Source organism: Trichoderma camerunense, assembly GCF_050948025.1.
Source record: "Trichoderma camerunense strain CBS 138272 chromosome Unknown V8C40scaffold_1, whole genome shotgun sequence".
Lineage (NCBI taxonomy): Eukaryota > Fungi > Ascomycota > Sordariomycetes > Hypocreales > Hypocreaceae > Trichoderma > Trichoderma camerunense.
In genome coordinates, this window is record NW_028145369.1 from 2,557,376 (window position 1) to 2,579,394 (window position 22,019).

At 51.2% G+C, this 22,019-nt stretch overlaps 8 protein-coding genes across 8 annotated transcripts; 3 read left to right on the plus strand and 5 right to left on the minus strand.

Annotated features, from left to right (window-relative positions):
• Positions 1-293: 293 nt before the first annotated feature.
• On the minus strand, positions 294-2,123 carry V8C40DRAFT_230791 (GLEYA domain-containing protein). The gene has a single exon (XM_083212792.1). The coding sequence runs from the start codon at positions 1,440-1,442 to the stop codon at positions 390-392; it is 1,053 nt and encodes a 350-aa protein (XP_083079438.1). The 5' UTR covers positions 1,443-2,123; the 3' UTR covers positions 294-389.
• A 3,633-nt stretch (positions 2,124-5,756) lies between these two features.
• On the minus strand, positions 5,757-6,258 carry V8C40DRAFT_230794 (uncharacterized protein). Its single transcript, XM_083212793.1, has one exon. The coding sequence runs from the start codon at positions 6,191-6,193 to the stop codon at positions 5,984-5,986; it is 210 nt and encodes a 69-aa protein (XP_083079439.1). The 5' UTR covers positions 6,194-6,258; the 3' UTR covers positions 5,757-5,983.
• Positions 6,259-7,673: 1,415 nt separating this feature from the next.
• Positions 7,674-8,828, plus strand: V8C40DRAFT_15472 (NUDIX hydrolase domain-like protein). The gene is made up of 3 exons (XM_083211355.1): positions 7,674-8,138; positions 8,277-8,482; positions 8,594-8,828. Exons 1-3 carry the CDS (start codon positions 7,904-7,906, stop codon positions 8,771-8,773), a joined length of 621 nt encoding a protein of 206 aa, XP_083079440.1. The 5' UTR covers positions 7,674-7,903; the 3' UTR covers positions 8,774-8,828.
• A 775-nt stretch (positions 8,829-9,603) lies between these two features.
• On the plus strand, positions 9,604-11,907 carry V8C40DRAFT_230800 (uncharacterized protein). The gene is made up of 2 exons (XM_083212794.1): positions 9,604-10,158; positions 10,245-11,907. Exons 1-2 carry the CDS (start codon positions 9,748-9,750, stop codon positions 11,730-11,732), a joined length of 1,899 nt encoding a protein of 632 aa, XP_083079441.1. The 5' UTR covers positions 9,604-9,747; the 3' UTR covers positions 11,733-11,907.
• V8C40DRAFT_230802 (uncharacterized protein) lies at positions 11,863-16,207 on the minus strand. Its single transcript, XM_083212795.1, has one exon. The coding sequence runs from the start codon at positions 16,034-16,036 to the stop codon at positions 12,119-12,121; it is 3,918 nt and encodes a 1,305-aa protein (XP_083079442.1). The 5' UTR covers positions 16,037-16,207; the 3' UTR covers positions 11,863-12,118.
• Positions 16,208-16,448: 241 nt separating this feature from the next.
• V8C40DRAFT_230806 (RBM8 family RNA-binding protein) lies at positions 16,449-17,688 on the minus strand. Its single transcript, XM_083212796.1, has 2 exons — positions 17,341-17,688; positions 16,449-17,281 (listed from the first exon to the last, which is right to left on the minus strand). The coding sequence occupies exons 1-2, from the start codon at positions 17,572-17,574 to the stop codon at positions 17,069-17,071; spliced, it is 447 nt and encodes a 148-aa protein (XP_083079443.1). The 5' UTR covers positions 17,575-17,688; the 3' UTR covers positions 16,449-17,068.
• Positions 17,689-18,107: 419 nt separating this feature from the next.
• On the minus strand, positions 18,108-18,863 carry V8C40DRAFT_230808 (40S ribosomal protein eS30). Its single transcript, XM_083212797.1, is given in 5 exon segments — positions 18,108-18,348; positions 18,391-18,394; positions 18,411-18,509; positions 18,579-18,604; positions 18,672-18,863. 5 exon segments carry the CDS (start codon positions 18,703-18,705, stop codon positions 18,323-18,325), a joined length of 189 nt encoding a protein of 62 aa, XP_083079444.1. The 5' UTR covers positions 18,706-18,863; the 3' UTR covers positions 18,108-18,322.
• Positions 18,864-19,460: 597 nt separating this feature from the next.
• On the plus strand, positions 19,461-21,748 carry V8C40DRAFT_230812. The gene has a single exon (XM_083212798.1). The coding sequence runs from the start codon at positions 19,675-19,677 to the stop codon at positions 21,466-21,468; it is 1,794 nt and encodes a 597-aa protein (XP_083079445.1). The 5' UTR covers positions 19,461-19,674; the 3' UTR covers positions 21,469-21,748.
• The last annotated feature ends 271 nt before the right edge of the window (positions 21,749-22,019 follow it).

Here is a 22,019-nt window from a genome sequence, read left to right on the forward strand (position 1 = left end):
TCTGCAGACTCCATGCTCTTCGAAATCAGATTGATACGTTTCTCCTACCATTAAGGCATGCTCTTCCTAGACAGAGCAGTGGTTTCCGTTACAGCTCGACAGTTCCAAGGATATCCCCTCTGGCATCCCTGGTATTGGACCTACGCCGCCAACTAGGTTGGTAACTTCAACTGCGCAATGTTGGCGAATTCTTATTCACAATAGCCAGAACCGCATCTTTTAGGAGACTGACGCGATCTTGGGGCCCAAAGAATAGCACACTTTTGTTTTGCACAGGAGAGGTTGGTTCACTACAAACTTTGAATTCCACAAAAAAGAAATATCCAAAACGTAATCCTAAGCTAATAATACATATCATGAAGCTAAAGCCTCGGTATCCCTAAGAACAATCAAGAACTGCCACCGCCAGTGAGGTTGGTAAGAAGGCCGCCAGTCAGATTGGTAAGGCCACCAAGCAATCCGCCAGTCAGATTGGTACCAAGGCCACCAAGACCCGCCCCTGTTGTGACGTTGATGCCACCGCCGCCAACGTTCACATCGCCAGTGAGATTACCAAGACCACCAAGATCCGCCCCTGCTGTGACGTTGATGCCACCGCCGCCACCAAGGTTCGCATCGCCAGTGAGGTTGATGCCGCCAAGGCCACCAGTGAGGTTGGTAAGGCCGCCAGTGAGATTGGTAAGACCTCCAGTCAGTCCGCCAGTGAGGTTAGCAACAAGGTCGTCAAGGCCGAGCCCAACGTCGATGAGGGGAGCAAAATCCAATGTTAGAATGTCATTCGCCGCGGGGCAGTTGCTCACGAACTCTCCATCCGTGGTCTGCTCCTCGCGCGAGACAATAACATTTCCTAGAGGGTCCTGGACAGTGAGCTCGAACTCACCGCAATCCTGAGGGTTGACAAACAGGATGCGGATGGGGATATATGTGCCGACATCTGCCGGAGCAACGACCCTCAGGTAGGTGTTGGTTCCGGTGGTCGAGTCTCCATCAGCGATGAGATCTGCGTTGGCGTTGACCCAGGTTAGCCGAGCAATGTCGCCGAACCAAACGTAGAGACTCTGGTCGGGAACAGGGGCATTGGCACTGAAAGTGTATGTTCCTGCCTGCGCAGGAACGAAGTATCCGATGTGCTGAATGATACTGTAATCAATGGTATTTCCAGTGTCGGTGCCATAGACGATGGCGTCCTCGGGGGGGCAAGTCTCGTCAATACCCAGAGTTTGCGTCAGACCAGTGACCGTGGGTGTCTGGGCGGTAAGGGCAATTCGTGGCTGGAATTGCAAAAGCGGCCAGGTCTCATCCGTCGTGGGGTCGTCGTCGTGGAAGGGAATCGTCCCCGGCAATGTCGTGAGGTCGCTGGGTGATCGAGCGAGCTTGTAATACGCCCATTGGAAGCCCAGAGAGCAGGCTGATCCTTGTTGGCATAGTCCGGCGATGCACATGTCTGTGCCTGTACACTGCAGGTTACTAATGCAAGGACCGCAATATTGCAAGGTGATACCCAAGATATCCAAGCAAACAAGGCCACCTGCGCAATCGGTGGAGTCGGCGCAACCCTGCTCACAGGTGCCATCGGCGCTGCAGACTAGGCCATCGTCACAAGGAGTGTCAACATCGCATGTCCTGACACACGCACCCAGCTGACACGTTTCGCCGACGGCACATGTCGTGAGGCCGCATATCGCTTGGCACGCGGTATTATCAACGCAAAGCTCATCAACATCACAAGGAGGGTTCAATCCACAGTTCGCCAAACACGTGTCATTGACGCAGGTCTCGTCGGCATCGCAAGTTGTTAAACCACACGTCGGGAGGCACTCGCCAAGGACACAGGTCTCGTCAGCATTGCAAGTTGTTAAACCACAGGTCTGGAGACACTCGCCAAGGACACAGGTCTCGTCAGCATTGCAAGTTGTTAAACCACAGGTCTGGAGGCATTCGCCAAGGACACAGGTCTGGTTAGCATTGCAAGTTGTCAGTCCACAGGTCTGGAGGCATTCGCCGAGGACACAGGTCTCATCAGCATTGCAAGTTGTCAAGCCACAGGTCTGGAGGCATTCGCCGAGGACACAGGTCTCATCAGCATTGCAAGTTGTTAAACCACACGTCTCGAGGCACTGGCCAAGGACACAGGTCTGTGTGTCGTCGCAGACGCCAAGGCCGCACGTTTGGACACAAGCACCGTTCAAGCAAATCTGGTTAGCTTGGCAGGTGCCTAATCCGCATGTCTCGACGCATACGTCGTCGTTGTTGCAAACCTCATTGTCCCCACAGGTGATGCCTCCGCATCTCTGTAGACATCTTATGTTATTGCAAACCTCATCGGCCTGGCAGACGATATCGCCGCACCTTGGCTGACATGTGCCGTCCTCGCAAAGTTCGTCATTCTCGCAGACAGCGAGACCGCACAGGGGCTTCAGAACACATTGGAGGAGGTCGTTGCATGTCTCATCAGGTCCGCAAACAACAAGTCCGCAGTTCTCGTTACACTGGTTGGCTACACAAGTCTCGGTGGGCAGACAGACGTCATTGCCGCACGTTGCCTGGCACGTGTTGCCCACGCAGACCTCATTGTTCTGGCAAACTGTCAAGCCACATCTTGGCTGGCATTCAAGACCAACGCAAAGCTCTGAATCGTCACAGACAGTAGCACCGCACGTCTGCAGACACCTATTGTTGACACATATTTCATCGGCATCGCAAGCCGTCAAACCACACGTGCGGTTCCTTACGCACGTATCGTTGACGCAGATGTCGTCTCCTGTGCAGAAAACGCCGCCGCACCTCCCCACACATGTGTCGTTAATGCATCTCTCGTCGGGCTCGCATGTAGTGGCGCCGCACGTGTTAGGTGCCTGACAAAAGTTGTTTAAGCAAATTTCACCTAGCTCGCAGTCGGTTGCGGTGTTGACGCAAAACCTCCTCCTGATGCAGACCGTACCATTGCAAGTTTCATTGGTGTTGCAATCCGTCTGGTCGTCACACCTGGTTAAACATTGGCTGTCTACGCAGGCCAACGTGGCATCGCCGCAATCTGCATCAACTGTGCATTCTGGATTCGAAAGAGGGTCCTGGCAGAAGCCGTCTTCGCAAATTTCGCCCAGGTTGCAGTCTCTTGCGGCGATGGCGCAAAACCTTTTCCTAAGGCACAACCCAAGTTCGCAAGTTTCAGTAAGGATGTTACAATCCGTTGCGTCGTCACACCTTGTCAGACATTGGTGATCTCTGCAGGCCTGCGTGAGCACATTACAGTCTCCATCAACTGTGCATTCATCCTCCTGGCAGTAGCCATCTAAGCAAAGTTCGCCCAGGTTGCAATCTGTTGCGGCGTTAACGCACAACCTGCTCCTAATGCACACCCCAAGTTCACAAGTCTCGTTATTGTCGCAGCCCAGCTGGTTTATACACCTTGTCAAACATTCGCCGTCTCTGCAGGCCAACGTGGCATCGCCACAATCTGCATCAATTGTGCATTCTTCCTGAGGGTCTTCGCAATAGTTGTCCAGGCAAATTTGACCTAGCTCGCAGTCTCTTGCAGCGTTGAGGCAAAACCTCCTCATGATACACACACCAAGTTCGCAAGTTTCGTTATTGTTGCAGCCCGCCTGGTTCAAACACCTTGTCAAACATTCGCCGTCTCTGCAGGTCTGTGTACCATCGTCACAGTCTCTGTCGATTGTGCATTCTTCCTCAACACACTGGTGGTCTCTGCAGAATTCACCAGGCCTTGTGCAGTCTCCGTTGACATTGCATTCAGGCCTGATGCATACACCATCCTGTACCTGTCGAGCCTCGTTTCCTCTCGCGACCAAGGCCGTCAGGCGCTGAGTCCTCGGCACGCAAATTTCTCCTCGGTCACAATCGACATTGAATGTGCAAACCCTCTCTTGCTCGCACTGGTTGTCCCTGCAAACTTCGTTGAGGAGGCCATTGCAGTCCGAATCGATGGCACAGAACCTCCTGAAAACACAAACGTTGTTCTCACAGGTTTCACCGTGACGACAGTCTCTGTCCCTCGAGCAGCCAATCTTGGGAAGACACCTGCCACTTGAGCAAATCTCTCCAGGAAGACACGTGTTGTCCGATTCGCACCTTTCCTCAGGCTTGTTTTCGCAGTATCCAAATGCATTGCAAAAATCTTCTGACTTGCAGTCGCGATCTGAACTGCAAATGTGACCAACCGGGCGCTTCTGGCAACTACCATGAATATCACAAATCTGTCCAAACTTGCACTCCGAGTCGACTCTGCAACGGAATTGCTTGCCTCGGCGGCACTTGCCTTCCCAGTCACAGACTTCGTCGTCGTTGCAGTCATCCTTGTCCTTGCACTTGTTTTCCTTGGGCTTGCAGAAGCTGTCGTTGCAGGATTCGCCCTCGTGGCACTCCTTCTCCCACTGGCACTTGGGGCACTCGACGTCTTGGCAGACTCTCTGTGAGTTGCAGATTTGTCCATCCTTGCAGTCCGAATCGCAAGTGCACTGTGGTTCGTCGACTGTCTTGCAAATGCCTCTGTTGGTGCAGATTTGGCCGTGCTTGCAGTCCCAGTTCTTCTCACAGTCGGGGAAAACAACCTTTTGACAGAAACCGTGATGATTGCAAACCTCACCGTGGGAGCAGTCCTTGTTCGTAGTACACTCAGGTCCATCATCGACTACACAAGCCTTCTCGTGACATCGAGGGCCAGGTTGAGGTTGACAGTAGCCGTAAGAATTGCACATGTAACCGGGCGAGCATTCCGTGCTACTCTTGCACTCGGGCCCTTCAGCATCAGAGGAGTGTTCGCAGATGGCGTTGGAGCTACAGCTGCACGTATTTGGACAGTGATGATCACCAGAGCAACCTCCCCACAGCCCGTGGTATATGTCTACAGAATCCCACGCACCCTTGGGATCCTTGGGATCCTCATGCCATTTCTCACACTCGGGACAGTGGTGCTCCGGGTTGGCAGTAGGTGGCGGAGTGGGACCGCAGACAAATTCTCCTCGGAGGCACTTCTCGTTGATGTCGTTCAAGTCAACCATGACGGTGCTCGTGACAACGACGGTCGAGGCGAGCCACTTGTTGTCATTGTCGTGCTCCTGATTCCATTCGCTGCCAGCGGCCGCCGATGCCGCCCAGACAGCTGCCGCCGCCAGGAGGCCGCGGCGAAAAGACCGCGACATGTTGTTATGAGCGAACGAATGATAAAACGATTGTGATGAAACAAAAGAGATAAAGGAGTGTTGGGATTCAAGAGCACTATGAAGCCGACCAGCCGAGAGTAGAGAAAAGTATGTGTATTTAAGCACACGCGCAAATGTCCTGACTGTCGAGATATCCCAGCCATCAACCAATGGCGACCTTGGTCCGACCAGCAAGCGTCAACACGAAAGGCGATGCATTCCAACTTTAAATGAAGCATTTTTGCTGCTTCCTCTTCAGGGTTGCCATGTTCGATGGACGTTAAGACATTTTACGAAACTAGGTTTGAGGTTTCAGACTCTTACCCTTTATTGGTGCAAATTGGACGTTTACCCCTAGCAAGGCTCTGCATATACTCGTACCTATGTGTAGGTGAGCTTGATTGCAAGAAGTTGCCAATACGGCCTTCTCTAGAGACCCTTCTTGGCATATCAATCGCGGGGAACTATCCATTTTCCAGTTCCCTCTAGTGGTTTTCTCCTTCCCCTATCCACCTCCACATACCCCTTCGTTCGCAGACGGTGATGCACAGCCAGCTCAAAACTTACAACTTGGTTATAATTACTTTCTAATATGTCAAGGCTCAGAATCGATTACAGTATATTTTAATACAAGCCGATAACATATTTGCCCAACCACCGCCCCTGATTCTCTCCAAAATTGGAAAAGGGAAGGCAACTCCTCATTGCATAGCAGTACCTCTCCTCCAAGAGGAGTAAAGACCGGCCCCAGACTACTAGGTGAATATTCGTCCCTTAACTAGAGAATAACGGTTGGATATCAGCCCACCGGGAGTCGTCCGCTAAGGGCTCCTCCCGTTCATGTACTTTGATCGGCAGCGGTAAGGCCCCTCTAACTGCCCGCCCTTTCCCCTACGACCGCGGGAGCATCCTTTGCCTGCATTCCCCCGGATGTCTCGGGCTCTCGGTGCTGCACGAGTACGAGTATGCACTATGAAAAAAAACGTTCGATGTTTCAGGTACCAATGGAGATGATCCATTTCAAAGGCCATGGTATCGATACAGCCAAAGGGGGTGCAAAAAACACCGCCGCCTACCACTTACAATTTTATAGTGTAGACTGGCGGTGTTTTTTGCAACTAGAATGACAGTGTTCCTATTCAAGCGTCTGTCTCGATTTGCCTCGCTCGCATTAGTTGGCGGTTTGACTATTGATAAACATTGTTTTTATTCTCAAAGGTACGTGGGCTGCCTTTCAATAAGGGGAAAGAAAGGGTACGCTTGCAGTATGGAACAGGCAAGCTGATCTCAACCCGTTTTTGAATAGCTCTGGCTTTGACTTGTGCAGTATGGATATTTTTCGCTAAGCCTTGGATCTTAGGGCGTATGAAGTCAAGAAGGAGTACTCCGTTGCGGCACCATTCCTATCGGCGAGTGTTGATAAACAACAGACTGCCTTGTACGCATGTCCTCTGGGCAGCATTAAGTGACAGGTCTCATTATCCCAATAGCCTTCTATGCAAATATTGTCTCTAGCGTAATGGGCCGTAGCTCTGAGTCCAGAGTTGGATTAAGGCTGGTTATTGAGGCTGATGGAATAATAGGATGGTCTTCCGTTTAATGCAGGCTCACCTACGCAAAACACTGGCTACGTCACATCAACTCTGCCTGCAGGTGCAGCGACACCTTGGAGAGGACCGGTGAGAGGGAATACCACTCACAAGTTGACAACGCATAGCCCTGGCAGGCTGGTCTCCCTTGCCTCCCATAATGTGGCCCTGAGACAGCACGAATTCCTTGCTCCGCCAGGGCCAGCGCGTCTCACTGAATGACTGGCCGAGACAGTTAACATTGCAGGACTTTGCTCCGGTCAAAGGCCATTGGCCTGAGGGTGAGAGGAAATAAGTAAGGGGGGAGGCGAAATGCCTTGCCGGTGTTGTTTCGAGCAGTATTCGCCAGCATCTCTTTGATCTTAGTACTCGTAGTATAGGGATGTTTGCAGCGCCTTTCCTTTGTCTTGTGCCCGCGTCTACTGAAGCTGTTGCCTCGTTTCATCCAGAGCCGCTGATCATCCTTGGATTGGAATCGGTAGCACCAGTAGGCCTCCTGATCTTCTTCTTCTTTTCATCTCATTCTTGTCGCATGGCCAAGGCCTCTGGTCCAAGACAACGGCGTCACGAGACTGAGGGCCACGGCCGGCTTGTTAAAGAACAAAGAAGCAAACATGCGCGCGAAATCGAGGGCACCTTGATGGTTTTTGAAAGAGGAGGAGTCCCGTCGGTTGATGATAATATTCCGTAGGCTGTGCAATTGATAAGTGGGCAGTCAGTTGCCTGGTGACACCAAGAGAACAAAGGCAATGACCGAAGCACAGCCCCTCCTGGGATTGAGCCTGACTGTCGGCTAGGGCTAGGTTAAAGGAAAGTGTATGAACTTGAAGGATGTTTGCTCGGGCCGGCGGCACGCGACACACCAGGTAGTGACTCTTTTCTTTGATGATATCTCTCCGCTTTGTGCATTTTGTGGAGTTTTTTGCATTTGGCGGCTCGGTCGTCAAAGAAAAGGAACTGGTGCCTTGAATCGCGAGAATGCCTTGTTGAGGCATTACATAAGCCCTGTTGCACAGGTATGGCTCATCATGTACTTAAAAGACCCCGTTGTCTGCTGCATTGAATGTAAAATATCCAATATTGAGGCAACTGTGAATCGCTCTCGTCTTATTCTATTCAACTTTCGATCCTTCTCATTGACCAATATTCAAAATGTCGGCTGAAGATTCAAGTGTCAAAATTACATCCGGCGAGCCAGAAACGGCAATCCAGGTTCTAGGAGAGGATGTCGCATCCACCACCGAAATAAACAACACCACCGATCAAGCAGCTCCAACGCCAGCCAAACTTCCAAAAGTTGCTGTTCCAAGAGTTGGTGTCACGGCTGTGATCCAAAACAGAGAGGGCAAATTCCTCTGCAGCATCCGAAAGGGCAGCCATGGCGAGGGTAAGTGTCCCCTTTTTTTCCTCACCTCATCCTCATGGAATTCCGTAGCGTGTTCCAATCTGCCTTGGAATGGGATAAAAAGCGTATATATGCGCGTTTTTTGTTGACATGAGGGCTAACGAAAGGGGGTTTCCACAGGCACATGGCAGTTCCCTGGCGGACACTTGGAGCCTGGGGAGGAGCTCCTGAAATGTGGCGCGCGAGAGACGCTTGAGGAAACGGGCCTTGAGGTCGAAGGAAAGGGTGTCTTTACTATTACGAATGATGTGTTTCTGAAGGAAGGCAAGCACTACATTACAATCTTCGCCAAGTTCGTCATGAAGGACCCGAACCAGGTGCCACAGGTAAGACTCTCGGGAATTATGGGTGGAAAACATGGCCTTCTTCACCCCCTTTCCCCGTTATCAATCAGACAGAATGTCATGCTAGATGAGGTGGCTAACGGGTGTCAATAGGTCTTGGAGAAGAACAAGTGCGACGGATGGTACTGGAAGTCGTGGGATGAGCTGTTGGCCATCAATGACGCTGCGGCTGCTGGTACTGCAACGAACGGCCTGTTTCTGCCTCTAGTGAATCTGATCAAGAAGACGTCCGACCTCAGCCTTGGGGACTTTATCAAGTCGAAAGGCTTCTGATGCTATCTACGCATCGTTCGGTTTCGACACGTTATCCTACCCCTGCTTATGATTCTTATGATTCTTCTTCTTTTCCTCTTCTTCCTACTTTAATTTCCCCATTTCTTTTCTCATCGGTACTCATTGTCTAAGGTCATGGATATGGATATCATGGGCGGCAGGGAGGGCATTTCTGTCTTCTCCGGATTGTGAATTTTTTGTTCCAGGGTAGGATACGACTGGTGCGATAAAGAAAAAGACGTCAAGTCATCAATGACATTCAAGTCTAGGGCAAGAGCTGCTTTGTGGCTAGAGACTATAGAATGAGAATAAACTATAGTAATAAATGAACGTGTTGTGCAAAGATAAATGCCCATTAAAATGCTCACTAGAATTCATCGGTGATGCGTGCTTCAATGATAGCCAGTAGTAGTGACTCAGGGGAGAAAGACATGACTGCATGATGTAAGTGCCAACAGAGCTTTGAGCATATGCATCAGCATGCAGGATATTAATTGGATGCTTCTCACTCGCGTGGCATAATGCAAGGCTATTTTTAGTAGAATTGCTTCTGTCCACGGGCACAGATGCGCACTTGCTATTTTTCTTTTTCTTTTTCTATTGCTCTCCATGTTTATCTTGCCTTCTTGTATTACCCTCTTAGCTAGCCCATGAAGCTCGAGTTCTGCTCTACTCAATATCAGTTAGGTATGCAAATAGCCGTACTGCAGAAAGCACCAAGCTTGTACCTTGCCCCAGTTTCTCAGTGCAGAGCTACAAGGCATGCCACGCCCGCTACGTCTTATGCTTATGGCCGGGCCTCGGAGCTTCTCCCACTACATTCCCACCCCCAGTGCATTCGTAACCTAACAGTGACGAACCTCATCCAAGCCGAGCCTGTGATATGCTCCAGTAAGGCGCAACTCCATCGTGCAGGTCGCGAGAGCCGACTCCAGTCTCCGATCGTCTGACGACATGCTTCGAGCCTCGCATCCATGTCCTCGCTTTCCGAACCTCGCCGGCCGCGTCTGTTACCGCAGAACCGCAAGCTCCGTCACCTCAAGGGCCTCTCGCTGCGGAATCTGTCGTTTGCCCCCGTGCAGCTGCGCACCTCGGACGATGTCGCCCTGATTAGGAGCCCCAACAAGCTGGGCGCGCTCAAGGAGGCCGGGCAGCTGCATGGCTCGCGGTCGTCGGACAACTTGCGGCACGAGGCGCGGCCCGAACGGTCCAGGTCGCAGCCGCCCCGGAGGACGAGCCTCAGCACCGTCAGCCTCAGCCCGGCCCAGAGGCAGAAGCGGCTCAAGGAGCTGCTGGACGACACTCTCGGGGACGTCTTCTTCTCGCTGCACGTGGCCGGCATCGACGAGCCCGTCTACGTCAGCGAAGTGCGCGAGAGATCGGCGGTATGAGCCAACCGGATCCTGCGCATCATGACAAAGCTCGCAAAGGCTCCGACGCTGACTTGCTTTTTTCTTCTTGTCCATTCTAGAACTTCAACTTCCAATTCTTCGATCTCGCATCCCGGGGGGGCGATGTCTCCAGATCGTGCCGTATCGTCATCCGAGTATGGGCCAGGCGGCTGAAGCAGACGACATGGACTTTTCTGCTGGAGGAGCTGGTTGATCTCAGGAACCTCAACTTCATTGGCACGCTGCTGGACCGCCAATACCCCCCGAATGCGCTCATATTCCACCTCGAAGACGGCGTCTACTCTTTTGACTTTCCGACGAGACAATCCGAGCCGAGAAACGCTCCTCCCGTTGCAACCTCGTCATATAATGCATTGATGAAGTTGGCCAACCTCGAGAGCTCCATTGAAGATGCTATCCAGACTCAGCAACGAATTATGGAGCAGATTAACGAGATCCTAAATAGCACTACTACCGATCCGCCGGACGTGGCCGAGCAAGAGGTTGCTCTGGCCCAAAAGTACGTCGCCATACAGAAGCGCACAAATAAACTTACACTGGCGAGAAGGGACGAATTGCAGGAGTCGTTGCGCAAGCGGAGTGCTGCCATTGCTACAGGTAGAGAGCTCCAGGAAAAGGTAGATGAAGATATTAGAAACAACCGCGAGACGCTGCTGGCCTCCAAACAGCTACTGGAACAGACGCAGCAGCAAATCCGGGGCCAGCGTCGCCGCATCTGCTCCGAGCTGGCCGACATCTTCCCCATTACACCCATACCCAATACGCCCCCGCTTTCTTTCCAGATCTGTGACGTGCCGCTGCCAAACTCGATATACGATGCCGCCACTGCCAGGACCCTCAACGAAGACGTTCTTTCAGCTGGGTTGGGGCTGGTTGCGCTAGTCACGCGCCATTTGCAGCTTTACTTGGGTCATGCGCTGCCTTATCCGCTATATCATTATGGCTCTCGCTCCTACGCAAAGGATGACATCTCTCTTCTCTCGGACAAAAGCGGCTCTCGTAGAGAATTTCCTCTCTATCTTCCAAGGGGAGGATCAACCGCCCTGCAGTGGCGCTTCGAATACGCCTGGTTCCTCCTCAACAAGGATATTGAAGCTCTATGTGCCTCTCAGGGCCTCAAAGTGGTCGACATTCGACAAACGCTTCCGAATCTTAAGTACCTTTTGTACGTTTGCAGCGCCGGCTCAGAAGAGGTTCCTGCGCGGAAGAAGGGCGGCGTCAGGGGCCTCTGGGCAGGGAGGCTTAAGGGGAGGCTCTCGGCTGTGCCGTCGCTGATGGATGGGGAGAGCAGTAGTGCTGCGGGCAGTAGGCGTGGGAGCTCGGATAGTGACTTTACGTCCCAGCATGCTGATGCTCTGAGAAACGCCATTGCGAAGAGCAATAGTGCGCATGGTAATGGCAACGGTAATGGTAATAGTAATGGCGCGGGAGGCGATGTGGCTGATGGGGCGTGGAGTCCGGATAGAGACTTGGGCTTGCCGTTTGCTTCTGGCGATGCTAAGTTTACGCTGAGGACGAAGGGTCTTAGAGAGAATATTGCAGGTTGAAGCATAAAAGGAGGTCAGGGGCACTAAGTATGGGTGTCTTTCAAATTGGAGGAGGAGGGAGGGTTGAGATATCCTCCACAGCGGCGGCAGTAGCCGTGTATCTTATATGTTCAGCGTACCAACAAAGCGATTAAATAGAGCTTGATGGATTATTCTCATCACAATTGTATTCGTTTATTGACTGTTCAAAATTTCATGGGTTGTACACGTTTCTATTGGATTTCCCCTGATATGCTGCTGTGACAGCTCCTAAAGACACAAAACCCCGCTTTGCCCAACAGCAAACCCAATAGTTCTCCCAGAACACCGTGCTGAAAGTAAAGAAAACAAAGCAAATACTGACAAATCCTCCCGAAAAAGAAGGCATCATACACCCGCCTCACATTTCAACGCTCTGTCCTAGCAAACTTGACGCTCTTCCTCCTCTCCCTCTCGCCAGTCATGGTTCGCCCAGGACTTGAACTCAGGATGCCTCCTCCACTGCTCTTATTCAGCGCTTCCCTCGCCATTCCGACAGCTTTGCTCTGCAGGACATCATTGGCATCGCTCCTGATACTGCGATCCACGCTCATGCTACTTGGACCAGTTCGCCCTGGGCTGGACCTCCTGCTGGTGCTAACCCCCGCGATTCCGTCCCGCATGCGACTGCCATCCACCACGGCGTGGCTGAGCTCGTTAGCTCGGGCTGTCGCCGTCTCGCCCCTGTATTTTCCAGGCAGACAAGCATGCCCGCAGCCGTCGACGGGACAGCATCCGTCGCTGTATACGGTAGACGACGAGGTTGCCTCGGACGGGCGGAGGGCGGCGTGCCAGGTCTGCATGCACGATGCGTGACCACCATGGCAACAGCTAGGACAGTACCACCACTCCGTCATCCAGGACTCGATGCTGGGGATGTCGACGACTTCGGTGGGCATCGAGCTGGCGATTTCTGCATCCCTATGTCCACATACCGCGCAGGGCGTTACCGTCTGGCGACACTTTTCGCATGTCCAAAAGGCAGAGTCCCCGTTACTCCGGTCGATTTCTCGGGGCTTCCGACAGTTTGAGCACATGAAGCCTGCTTTGACCCCCTGTTGCGCTGGCGTGAATAAGGAGGTGTAGTTCTCGCCCCAGTAGGGCAGGCCAGCAGGCCAGCCTTTGATTGCCAGATTGCGCAGAAGCGCAGCCTCGACGAAGAGGCTCATTCCCATGAGACGAGAGTGATGCTGCCGCAAGACTGCAGTTGCTTGAAAGGTGTCAATGATAGACTCGGGGACCAGGGGCTTGAGTAAGAGCACTATCGCAGAGGCGTTGAGTGCCGAAGTCCGTGACTCGAATTCCAGAGCACGCGTTATGAGAGAGTATGGATCAAGTGGGCATGCAAGCATGCTGCGCGGCGCAAAGGTTTTGGATTCTGGTGTGTCTGTGGGGAAAGGATAAGGTCCATCACCTGGCCAGGGGAAATAATCGGTCACAACAACATTGGGGCTGGGATCGTACTCGGGGGCCGTCACCACTGGGGCAGGGCTGGCAGGTTTCGCCGTTTGAATGTCTTTGGATGGAGTTGGGTGATGACCTGCAAATCCCTGATGGACTTCCGAGTCGGTTTGTGAAGCAAACGATATTTGAGACGGAAAAGTCTCGTCCGTGGCAGCGGTCGTCTGAGAAATCATGAAGACCTCTTCAGGGGAGTCTGCACGCGGATGAGTTGCGGTGCCATTTGACAGCCCCTTGGTTTGTTTCGGGGAATGCTGCTCGCTATCATCGTGAGCTAAGCTAGCAAACTCTGCACCGATTTTGTTGCCTATCGCCGATATTTTTAATGATTCAGGCTTCAACGAGCTAGGGGGATTAGACGAGTCTCTCCTCGGCGAAGTGGGATCGCTACTATCAGAGGCAGAAAACACTTGAGCAAAGCTATCAGTCGAATCATGCCGTATGGCCTTTAACCGCTGGAGCTTTTCAGCATCATCTTGAGGTTTCTTGGTCATTGGCACATCGATAGCTTTTGCTAAAGCCTCCATGTCGTAAAAGTCGTACCCCTCTGTGATGGATATCTTGGATGCTTCGCTGTCGTGACTCATCTCTGAAATTGGGGCTGAATCGTGACGCTGGCGTGGACTTGGACGATAGGAGCCATGAGCAGAAGGTCCTAAGTTGAGGCTCTCGGGCTCGATGATGGGTGTTAATTTTTTTCCATGTAGATAATGTCGCTCGTCCCACTCAACCGTATCGCCCTCGCCCACAGGTCTCGCAAGAGGCGTTGGAACATTGGACGTGCTCTCAATTTCCTCCGACAGCAGAGACCTCGCCATTGATAAGCGGCCATCGACACTGCCGGCTTGCCCTGATGGTCTACGCGGGGGATCTTCGACCTTGGCGAGGCGGCTGACATGGATGTGGCTAGGCGTCTTCTTAAGACTGCCCTTTCCTTCGTCAAGACTCCTTTTACGGAATCGAGCTGTCCGAAGCCTCAGGTGGTAGTCCGCACGTCTCTCCATCAGTAGGGACATGGCATAAGCTAGGATGCGCCATGTTTGCGAAAGGCGATATAATCGGACGTTCTCCGCCGCCACAGCATACTCCTCCATGATGCCCGCCACTCGCTCGACGAGTGACTTGTCGCCTTTATCTAGAGGTAATTCTCGCTGAAGTGTTTCCAGGTAGATGCTAGAAAGATATTGGTATACACCGACCGACTTTGCAGATGGAACATGACCCGATGCCATGCCTTGCTGGGTCTTGAACATCCCAGTAACATTGATTGACTGCTCCAAGCCAAGAACTTGCTTCCCATCATCCGATAAGCTGGGCAAGGACGGCGGAGTGGTGCTCATTGGCAAGCCAGATCTAGTGCTAAACCTCCTTTTCCGAATCGTTCGCCTTCGTGGTCCCAGAAAGCTGCCCAGCACGTCCTCTTCTGAATCACTTCGGCTGACGCTGAGCATTGGAGTATTGGGGCTTGTGCTGAATGGAGTTCGGGGCACCACCTCGGAGTCATGGCCGACAGATGGGTGTGGCCGAGGAGGTTGCGGTCGCTCGTCAAGGAACATGACTACGTCTCCTCTGGATGAAAAGGCCATAGCAGAGGTAGACATCCGGTCGATGACCTTTGGTGCGTAGGCAACATCGCACTGATTGAACATGCCGTCCCGCCCTACCGTCCAGAGCATGTCTTGATCTAGCCATGAGAGTGCTGACGGTGAGCTGTCGAACCTCTCAATCTCCTTGTAAGGCATTGCGGGCCTTGCCAGATCCCAAATGTGGACAACCGAAGTGCCATATCGTCGATTGCTTGTCTCATCGTAAGTCACGGCAACTTGGGCAAGACGACGGGTCTGAGCGGTTGCAGACCAAAGGCCGGGTCGCCAAGCGACCGTGGTCACAGGCGCTGGTGTAGTGATGCTCCATTTGGGCTTCTGCCGCTTGTCTGCCGAGGCTCCAAAGTCCCATACGTGCAGCTTTGCATCCCAGCCGGCGCTGATCAAATGGATGCCATCCGAATGCCAAGCAATGGCGGAGCAGGATTTTTCGTGTGCATTGATCCGCAGTAAAGGCCGTGCTGCCTGCCGTACATCCCATTTCATAATCACACCGGAATCGGTACAGCACGCCATCTCGTGGCCGACTTTGGGTGACCACTTGACTTGTCTAACTGAATCATTGGTCTTCAACTGTGAGTATCGCTGTCTAAAGGTCAGGAAGCCGGCCCGAGTCTGTAGAGGCGCAGAGACGTCAAAGACGCGAACGACTCCATCCTGACTGCCAGACAGCACCCAGCTCTTGAGATGAGGGTTCACATCCAAGCTGTTGACCTGTCGCGAGTCCTCCTGGATCTGTATGTAGTCAAGGGGATCAGATGCCCCTCCGGAGCCGAGCCTGGCAACGTCGTAGGCGAAGATCCTCCCGGCGGCACAAGCTGTGAAGACTGTCGACGCGCCTTGCCACTTGACATCGCGAATGTTGAGCTGGTCTGCAACAAGACTTCCTCCCGAACCGGACGGCTTCTGCGCCGTAATTGCCGCCCTGACATCCACCCCATCGGTGAACTTGAAGCTGAAGTTAGAGTCGACAGAGGAATCCGCAACTATCGTTTTGAGGACGTGAGGGCCGCCGAGGACCACGGCACGATGATCCGGCGTTATGTCGAGGCAGGCAATGGGGCTGCCAACCGGATGCACGGCATTCTGTGACTTTGAAGGCCGGAAGACGGTCGGGATATTTCCTTGGCTGTTGGTCAGATCACCGCTGGAGGCATCTGGCGCAGCCTTGCCGAGTAGCTTGCGCATAATCCTCGAGTCGAAATGCGCCTGGCGAGCCATGCCAGTTGGCTCAATGGCGCATCGCGTGTGGACAGTGTTTGTTCTAAGACCCAATTGCGTATTGCTATGAGGCGCGCGCGGAGAAATGGCTGCGTATCTCGGATTGCTGAAGATTGGGATCGAATGTCGTCGCGATCATGCCTGACGACAGTGGGCATGAAGTCACCGAAGAGGATAAGGTGCCTGTAGCTTGCACCGACCAGGCACTTGTACACTATACCTCTGTAATAACTGGACGCTGACTGGAGAATGTTGTAGTGGGGAAATCCTGAGCCTTCAGTTACCAGGTGGGGGCTGCCACCATTGACGGCAGAGGAGTTCCAAAGCGTGCTCCAAGCGCGACAAAACACATTTGCTAAGAGCAAAGTGAACTCGGGGCTCATTAGATCATGTCGGGTAGCATCAGATAATATATGATTGTACTTGAGGGAATTTCTTTGATAGATGATATCTTGTACCACCTCGTGACTGCAGCTCGACTGGCTACAGTATTAGGCGAGCAACATACGGAGTACATACATCAAGATTTGTGATCGGATACCGCATGCTTCCAAATCCCAGCGGCCATGCACAGTTTGTAGGGCTCAGGCTGTGTGAAGGATAAACTTCGCGCAATAATCTTCCATTTATGTGATAGGTAGTCAAAGCTACTCAGAAAGGGCTTTCAGGATATCGTATTGTTCTAGACCCAAGACCATCCAGTCTGAGGTCACGGCGTTGTGATTAACTGTATCGTATAGTTTCATTTGCATCCTAGGCAAGTCAAGAGCCAACTTGAAAATCACCGTGCCTACTATCCATCAAATTCGACACGGCCCCCTTGCCATCATCTTCATAATGGTGATGATGAGATCCCAATGGTTTCGGGCTTGACTCTGGCATCCTAGAGAGATACTGTCAGCCACGAACCAGACAATTATTCGCTTTCTAAGACCCATACCTCGCTGAATTAAATTACACATGCCGATATGCCATGACCACGGGCCATCACATCGGCCGCACACTTATTGTCCCAGTATTATTTCAGAATCTTCATGCGTCGTTGCCCTTGGCGTCGGGACTTCTGCTTCGACTGCGTCCTCTCCTGCCTCCAGCTCTGCCTCCTCCCTGCCTACCCTTGCCCGGGGGAGGTCTGACAAAGGCAAAATCGACTTGCACCGTTTGATCTAGCAGTTTTGTATTATGCGCCCCGTCGATTGCAGCTCGAGCTTCCTCTAGTGTTGCGTACTCTATCAAGGCGTAGCCCTGGCGGAAAAGAGTCAGTGTCCTGCTTGCAAGCCCTGGCTTTGCGACACGTCTCATACCTTGACATAACCACTGCGTCTATCGAGGTTCAAGTGAAGATTCTTGATCTCTCCATAATCGCCAAACTTGTCCTGCAAAGCTTCCTCGTCGGCCTCCTCGTGAACATTTGTGACAATGATAATCCATCCTTCGATTGACCGGACCGCTGTTGCCTTGGTATGTGTCTGCATTTCGGACTCGTTTCGCGTTGATGACGGCGCGACGTCGTCGACTTCCATTTCTACGTCGGCCATCTTGGGCAATGGCTAATGTTTGCGAGGAGAATGATGTTTGAACGAATGCTGAAGCTTTGTAGATCAGCTATTGGCCGCGGGGCAGAGAAGTTGGATGCTGGATATTTATCACGTGACCGCGACAGCTCACAGCGCTTTCTTCTATGAGATGGCATAGATCATCGTCATCAAAATTGTTGTAATTTTATCAAGAAATCGCCGGCAGAGTCACATACACATAAACTATATGGCAATATTTATTGTTGTAAACGATACGCTTAAATATCCTCTACCCATGCCGGTGTGATATGGGCATGAAGTCAGGGGCACCTATTGCTAGTTCATGGCTTAAATATTTTGAAGGCAGGCATGAAGGGCAGATATGTAAAAGATCAGCGCGGCAGATTACAATTCTTATATGTACTAAAACACCTCCGACAGACGGGCAGCCGCAAATCAGGACAGGATAGACTTGTGGTTGGTTTCCCTCGTAGAACCGCCTGTGATTTCAACCCATCTTAACATCACGAAAATTATCACTAATGGGACTTTTTCATCGCGGACGAATATTCGTTATATTGACGAACGACACCAGACGCCGAGTAAAGCCGTCGCGCTTCTTCGCATCTCTCAAAACTGTGGATGATGCTCAGCCTGCCAATCGACCCGACTCATTCCATTTGCCTTCTGCTGAAATCAAGCAACCATCGGAGAACGGCCCCGTTGTCAATCTTTACATCCTTCTCTCCCTAGCCATGGTCTAATTCGTTTAAGAGCCGGGGTTGGGGTTCATCTATCGCCGTCGTCAGCAACGTAACTCCGGATACTCCCATCTGTTCCGATATTCTCACCTTTCTCTTTCCACCGGTCAGAGTGACGTTGACGAATCGTCGGGTGTACTTGTGGCGCTTAAGAGCACGACCCTTGGGGGTCTTGGGCTTCTCCTGGGCCTCAACCTGTAGGGCGGAAAAATGATCAGTATTTGGGGTTCGTCAGCGGGAGATGAGCGAGTCGGTTCGGCGTACTTTAGGAGTCTGAGACTTGACCTTGCCTGGAGAAGAAAAAAGTCAGTGGGCTTGAAGACAGAAGCGAAACTTTTGGGGATAGTTTGCACGTACCGGCACGGGCAAGAGATCCGTGAACTTTACCCATGGTGATAGATTGATTTGGCGATGATTTGTGGACGCTGAATCTGCAGTGGCGCGGTGAGATTTTTGGGGGATTTCGCCAAATGATTGTGGGCGAGAGGTATCTGTCACGTGAGCGGGGACTGCCCTGCCGGATTAATCTAGCCCCGACTTTTGCCGGCGAATGAGTCAAGGAACAGCGAATTAGCAGGACATTGAAAGTAAGCCCTTCTATTGGCTGGAAACAGCCCCATTCCCTTTTCAACGGTGCGACGCTACTTCGATATGTTTGGCTGCATTATGTCGTCATCATTTATTGACTGCTCGCGTGAACTAGAAAGTTCAAGAACATTGGAAGTCTAATCTCAAGGATGGTTGGCAGCTACCAAGATGTAAACAAATAAGCCTTGATCGTGCAGTAGTTAGACAATTTAAAAATATTGTCTTTACATACGGAGTATATCTGAATATTATAAATTTATTCTGGCCACAGTTGTGTGAAAGGTGTTCAAAAAATGCAGGTGTAAGGAACAAAGATCGACATGGCGAGCCTTGTTGAACAAGAAGGATAGACAAAACGTTTCAGCCTGCCATATATCAATATTTTCCGCATCAAAGAATTATTGCAGTGATATAAACTCCAGTCGAGCTTCCCATTAACTTTTTTTCTAGTTAACCTAAATTCTCTCATCGATTGCAGCATCTTTCGTAAAAGTTCTTTTTGAGGCATGTGAAAGTTGCAGTGACGATGTGCACCGTTGTAGACCCGCAAGGAAGCCTGCTTCGGCCTTTGAGTGCGAGCACATGTAGTCTTGACGTCACAGCCCAAACATTCAACATCAAAGTCAACGACGACATAAATCCCCGTGCTGATCCAGTAAGCTTGAACTTATTTTTATGCAAAAAGCAAATAAATGAGCAAATACCACAAATACCATGCTCAACTCTCATCAACACACTTCAGCGGCCTCATCCTCATTCCAGCATAAACACAATGGCGAATCCTCCACCGGCCAACACTAAACCTCTTCGCAGATCAGCTGTTAAACCACGAAAGACATTCAGAGAACTATTTCTCCATCGACTTCCTAACTACAATGGACCTTACAATGTTGGATATATGGACATCGAAGTTCCAGTCCGCGATCCCCGACCTGTTTCCAAACTTCGAAGAAACGGGAAACCAGTCCTTCGACTGGACACGATCCTGATGGGAATATATTATCCGTGTGATCTACAAACTTCTACTGGTGCAGAAAAGCCCCATCGCGTCGACTGGATGCCACGACCAAGAGCTGCAACTGCCAAGGGCTACGCCAAGTATCTTCACATTCCAGCACTCCCAGTTACCGCCTACCTTGCCTGCACCTCTCTCTTCACAAAGCTGCCCGCATTTCGAAATGCCAAACTGGCTGCTCACTGGCCGGAAGACATATGCAATGACTCTGGCCCAACCGGACAGAAGGCCAGAGAGGAAGAAGAAGATCCTACAAGTCGGCCAAAATTTCCCGTCATCATCTTCAGCCATGGACTTGGCGGCTCGCGACTCTGCTACAGCTCAATCTGTGGAGAACTTGCGAGCTTCGGATTTGTTGTGGTAGCGATAGAACATCGTGATGGCAGCGGTGCCAGGACATATGTCAGTCTTCCAAGCAATGTTGAGGCTGCGGCTATAGAATCATCAACGGCCGAAATACACACAAATAACGATGGCAAAGAAAATGATGCCAAAGATAAGAAGGTACAACGTCGAAGGAAAGAGGGATTGAATCCATACTATGTTGTCGACTATATTCTTCCCAAAGACAATGCCCAGGACACCTCTCCTCATAACCGCAGAGGTGTTGATCACACTTTGAGATCGGCTCAAATTGAACTGAGGCAAGAAGAGGTAAAAGAGGCCTTCCATATTCTCGATCTACTCAATTCTGGTCATGGAGATGATGTTGCGTCTCTGAATCTCCGAAAGAAAGGCAATGTGGCATCTAGCTCCGTCGGTCTTAATGGCGTCAACTGGGAAGACTGGAAAGGCAGCATGTTTCTAAATAATGTCACCATGATGGGACACTCGTTCGGAGGTGCGACTACGGTTCAGGTTTGTCGCGATCATACACTCGAATGGATAGGTCAGGGAGTTATTCTGGATGCCTGGGGTCAAGCAACGCCTCCAGCTTCAGAGAACCAAAAAGAAAGGATCGCCAAGCCGCTTATATCAATCTCATCCGAGGCTTTCATGCACTGGAAAGACAATTTTGATAAAGTCGTCGAGTTTAGTGATGAAGCGCGTGAATCTGGGGCATTGTGCTGGATGCTCACAATAGTTGGATCAACTCATCTCGCAATGACCGACCTCGCCGTGCTTTATCCTCAATGGATGTCAATACTAATGAAGTCCATGGTCAATCCGACACGGGCAATCTCTCTCACTATCACGGCATCCTTGGAATTTCTGAAAAAAGTACTGCCCCCGGAACAGACCAAATACAACATGTGGGCAGACGAGCAGTTACTACAATCTGCAGAGCAACCACCCGAGCCCACAGAGCCTCTTCGGACGGACCACGCACCTGATCACAAATGGGTTGCTGTTCGCCTCAAGATACCCAATGAGTTCTCAGTACGGGTAAAGGCATGGTTCCGTCGTACTTGGCGATTCGTTATTTGTGCTGGGCGTGAGGTGGCCGACCTCGCCCATGGTTTGCATGATTTCGGGGAGCAGGAAGAAATCTGGACACACATGTGCCCTACTCACGAGAAGGTGGAAGAATACATGAACCAATTTCGATGAAATCACTTGCGTGATTTGTGATTGCCAATTTCTCGAAAGGGAGAGCAGCATGGCGGCATGATGGCATGATGACATGATTCTCGTCCTGTATGATCAATCGAGTTTGTATATTAAGAATTATGACGAATGGAAACGAATGTATGAACAGCACTGGGAGTTTGGCGTTAAGTGGTGGAATGTTTTTTATATGTTACAATAGATGCTCGATAGGTAGATCGCAATAGGTTCAACATCGACCGTATAGTTCTAGCACAAGGTGGTGTTCTCTTCCATATAAAGCAATGATATTACATCGCCATAGCTGTTCACACGAAATTTACGCTCAATGAGTAGCACCTAAGGCATTACTCAGACATGAATAATTTCTACTCCTGAACCCTGGTAGTATTACGGGACACCAGAAGAATATAGCTGTAATAGTAGACACTAGAGGAATGTATGTATGGGTAGTAGTAGATACTAGAGGAAAATAGCGATAATAACAGAAGGTAGTTGATGGTAGCAGATATACAAAAAAAAAAAAAAAAAACGGGCTTCTATTACCACTAGAT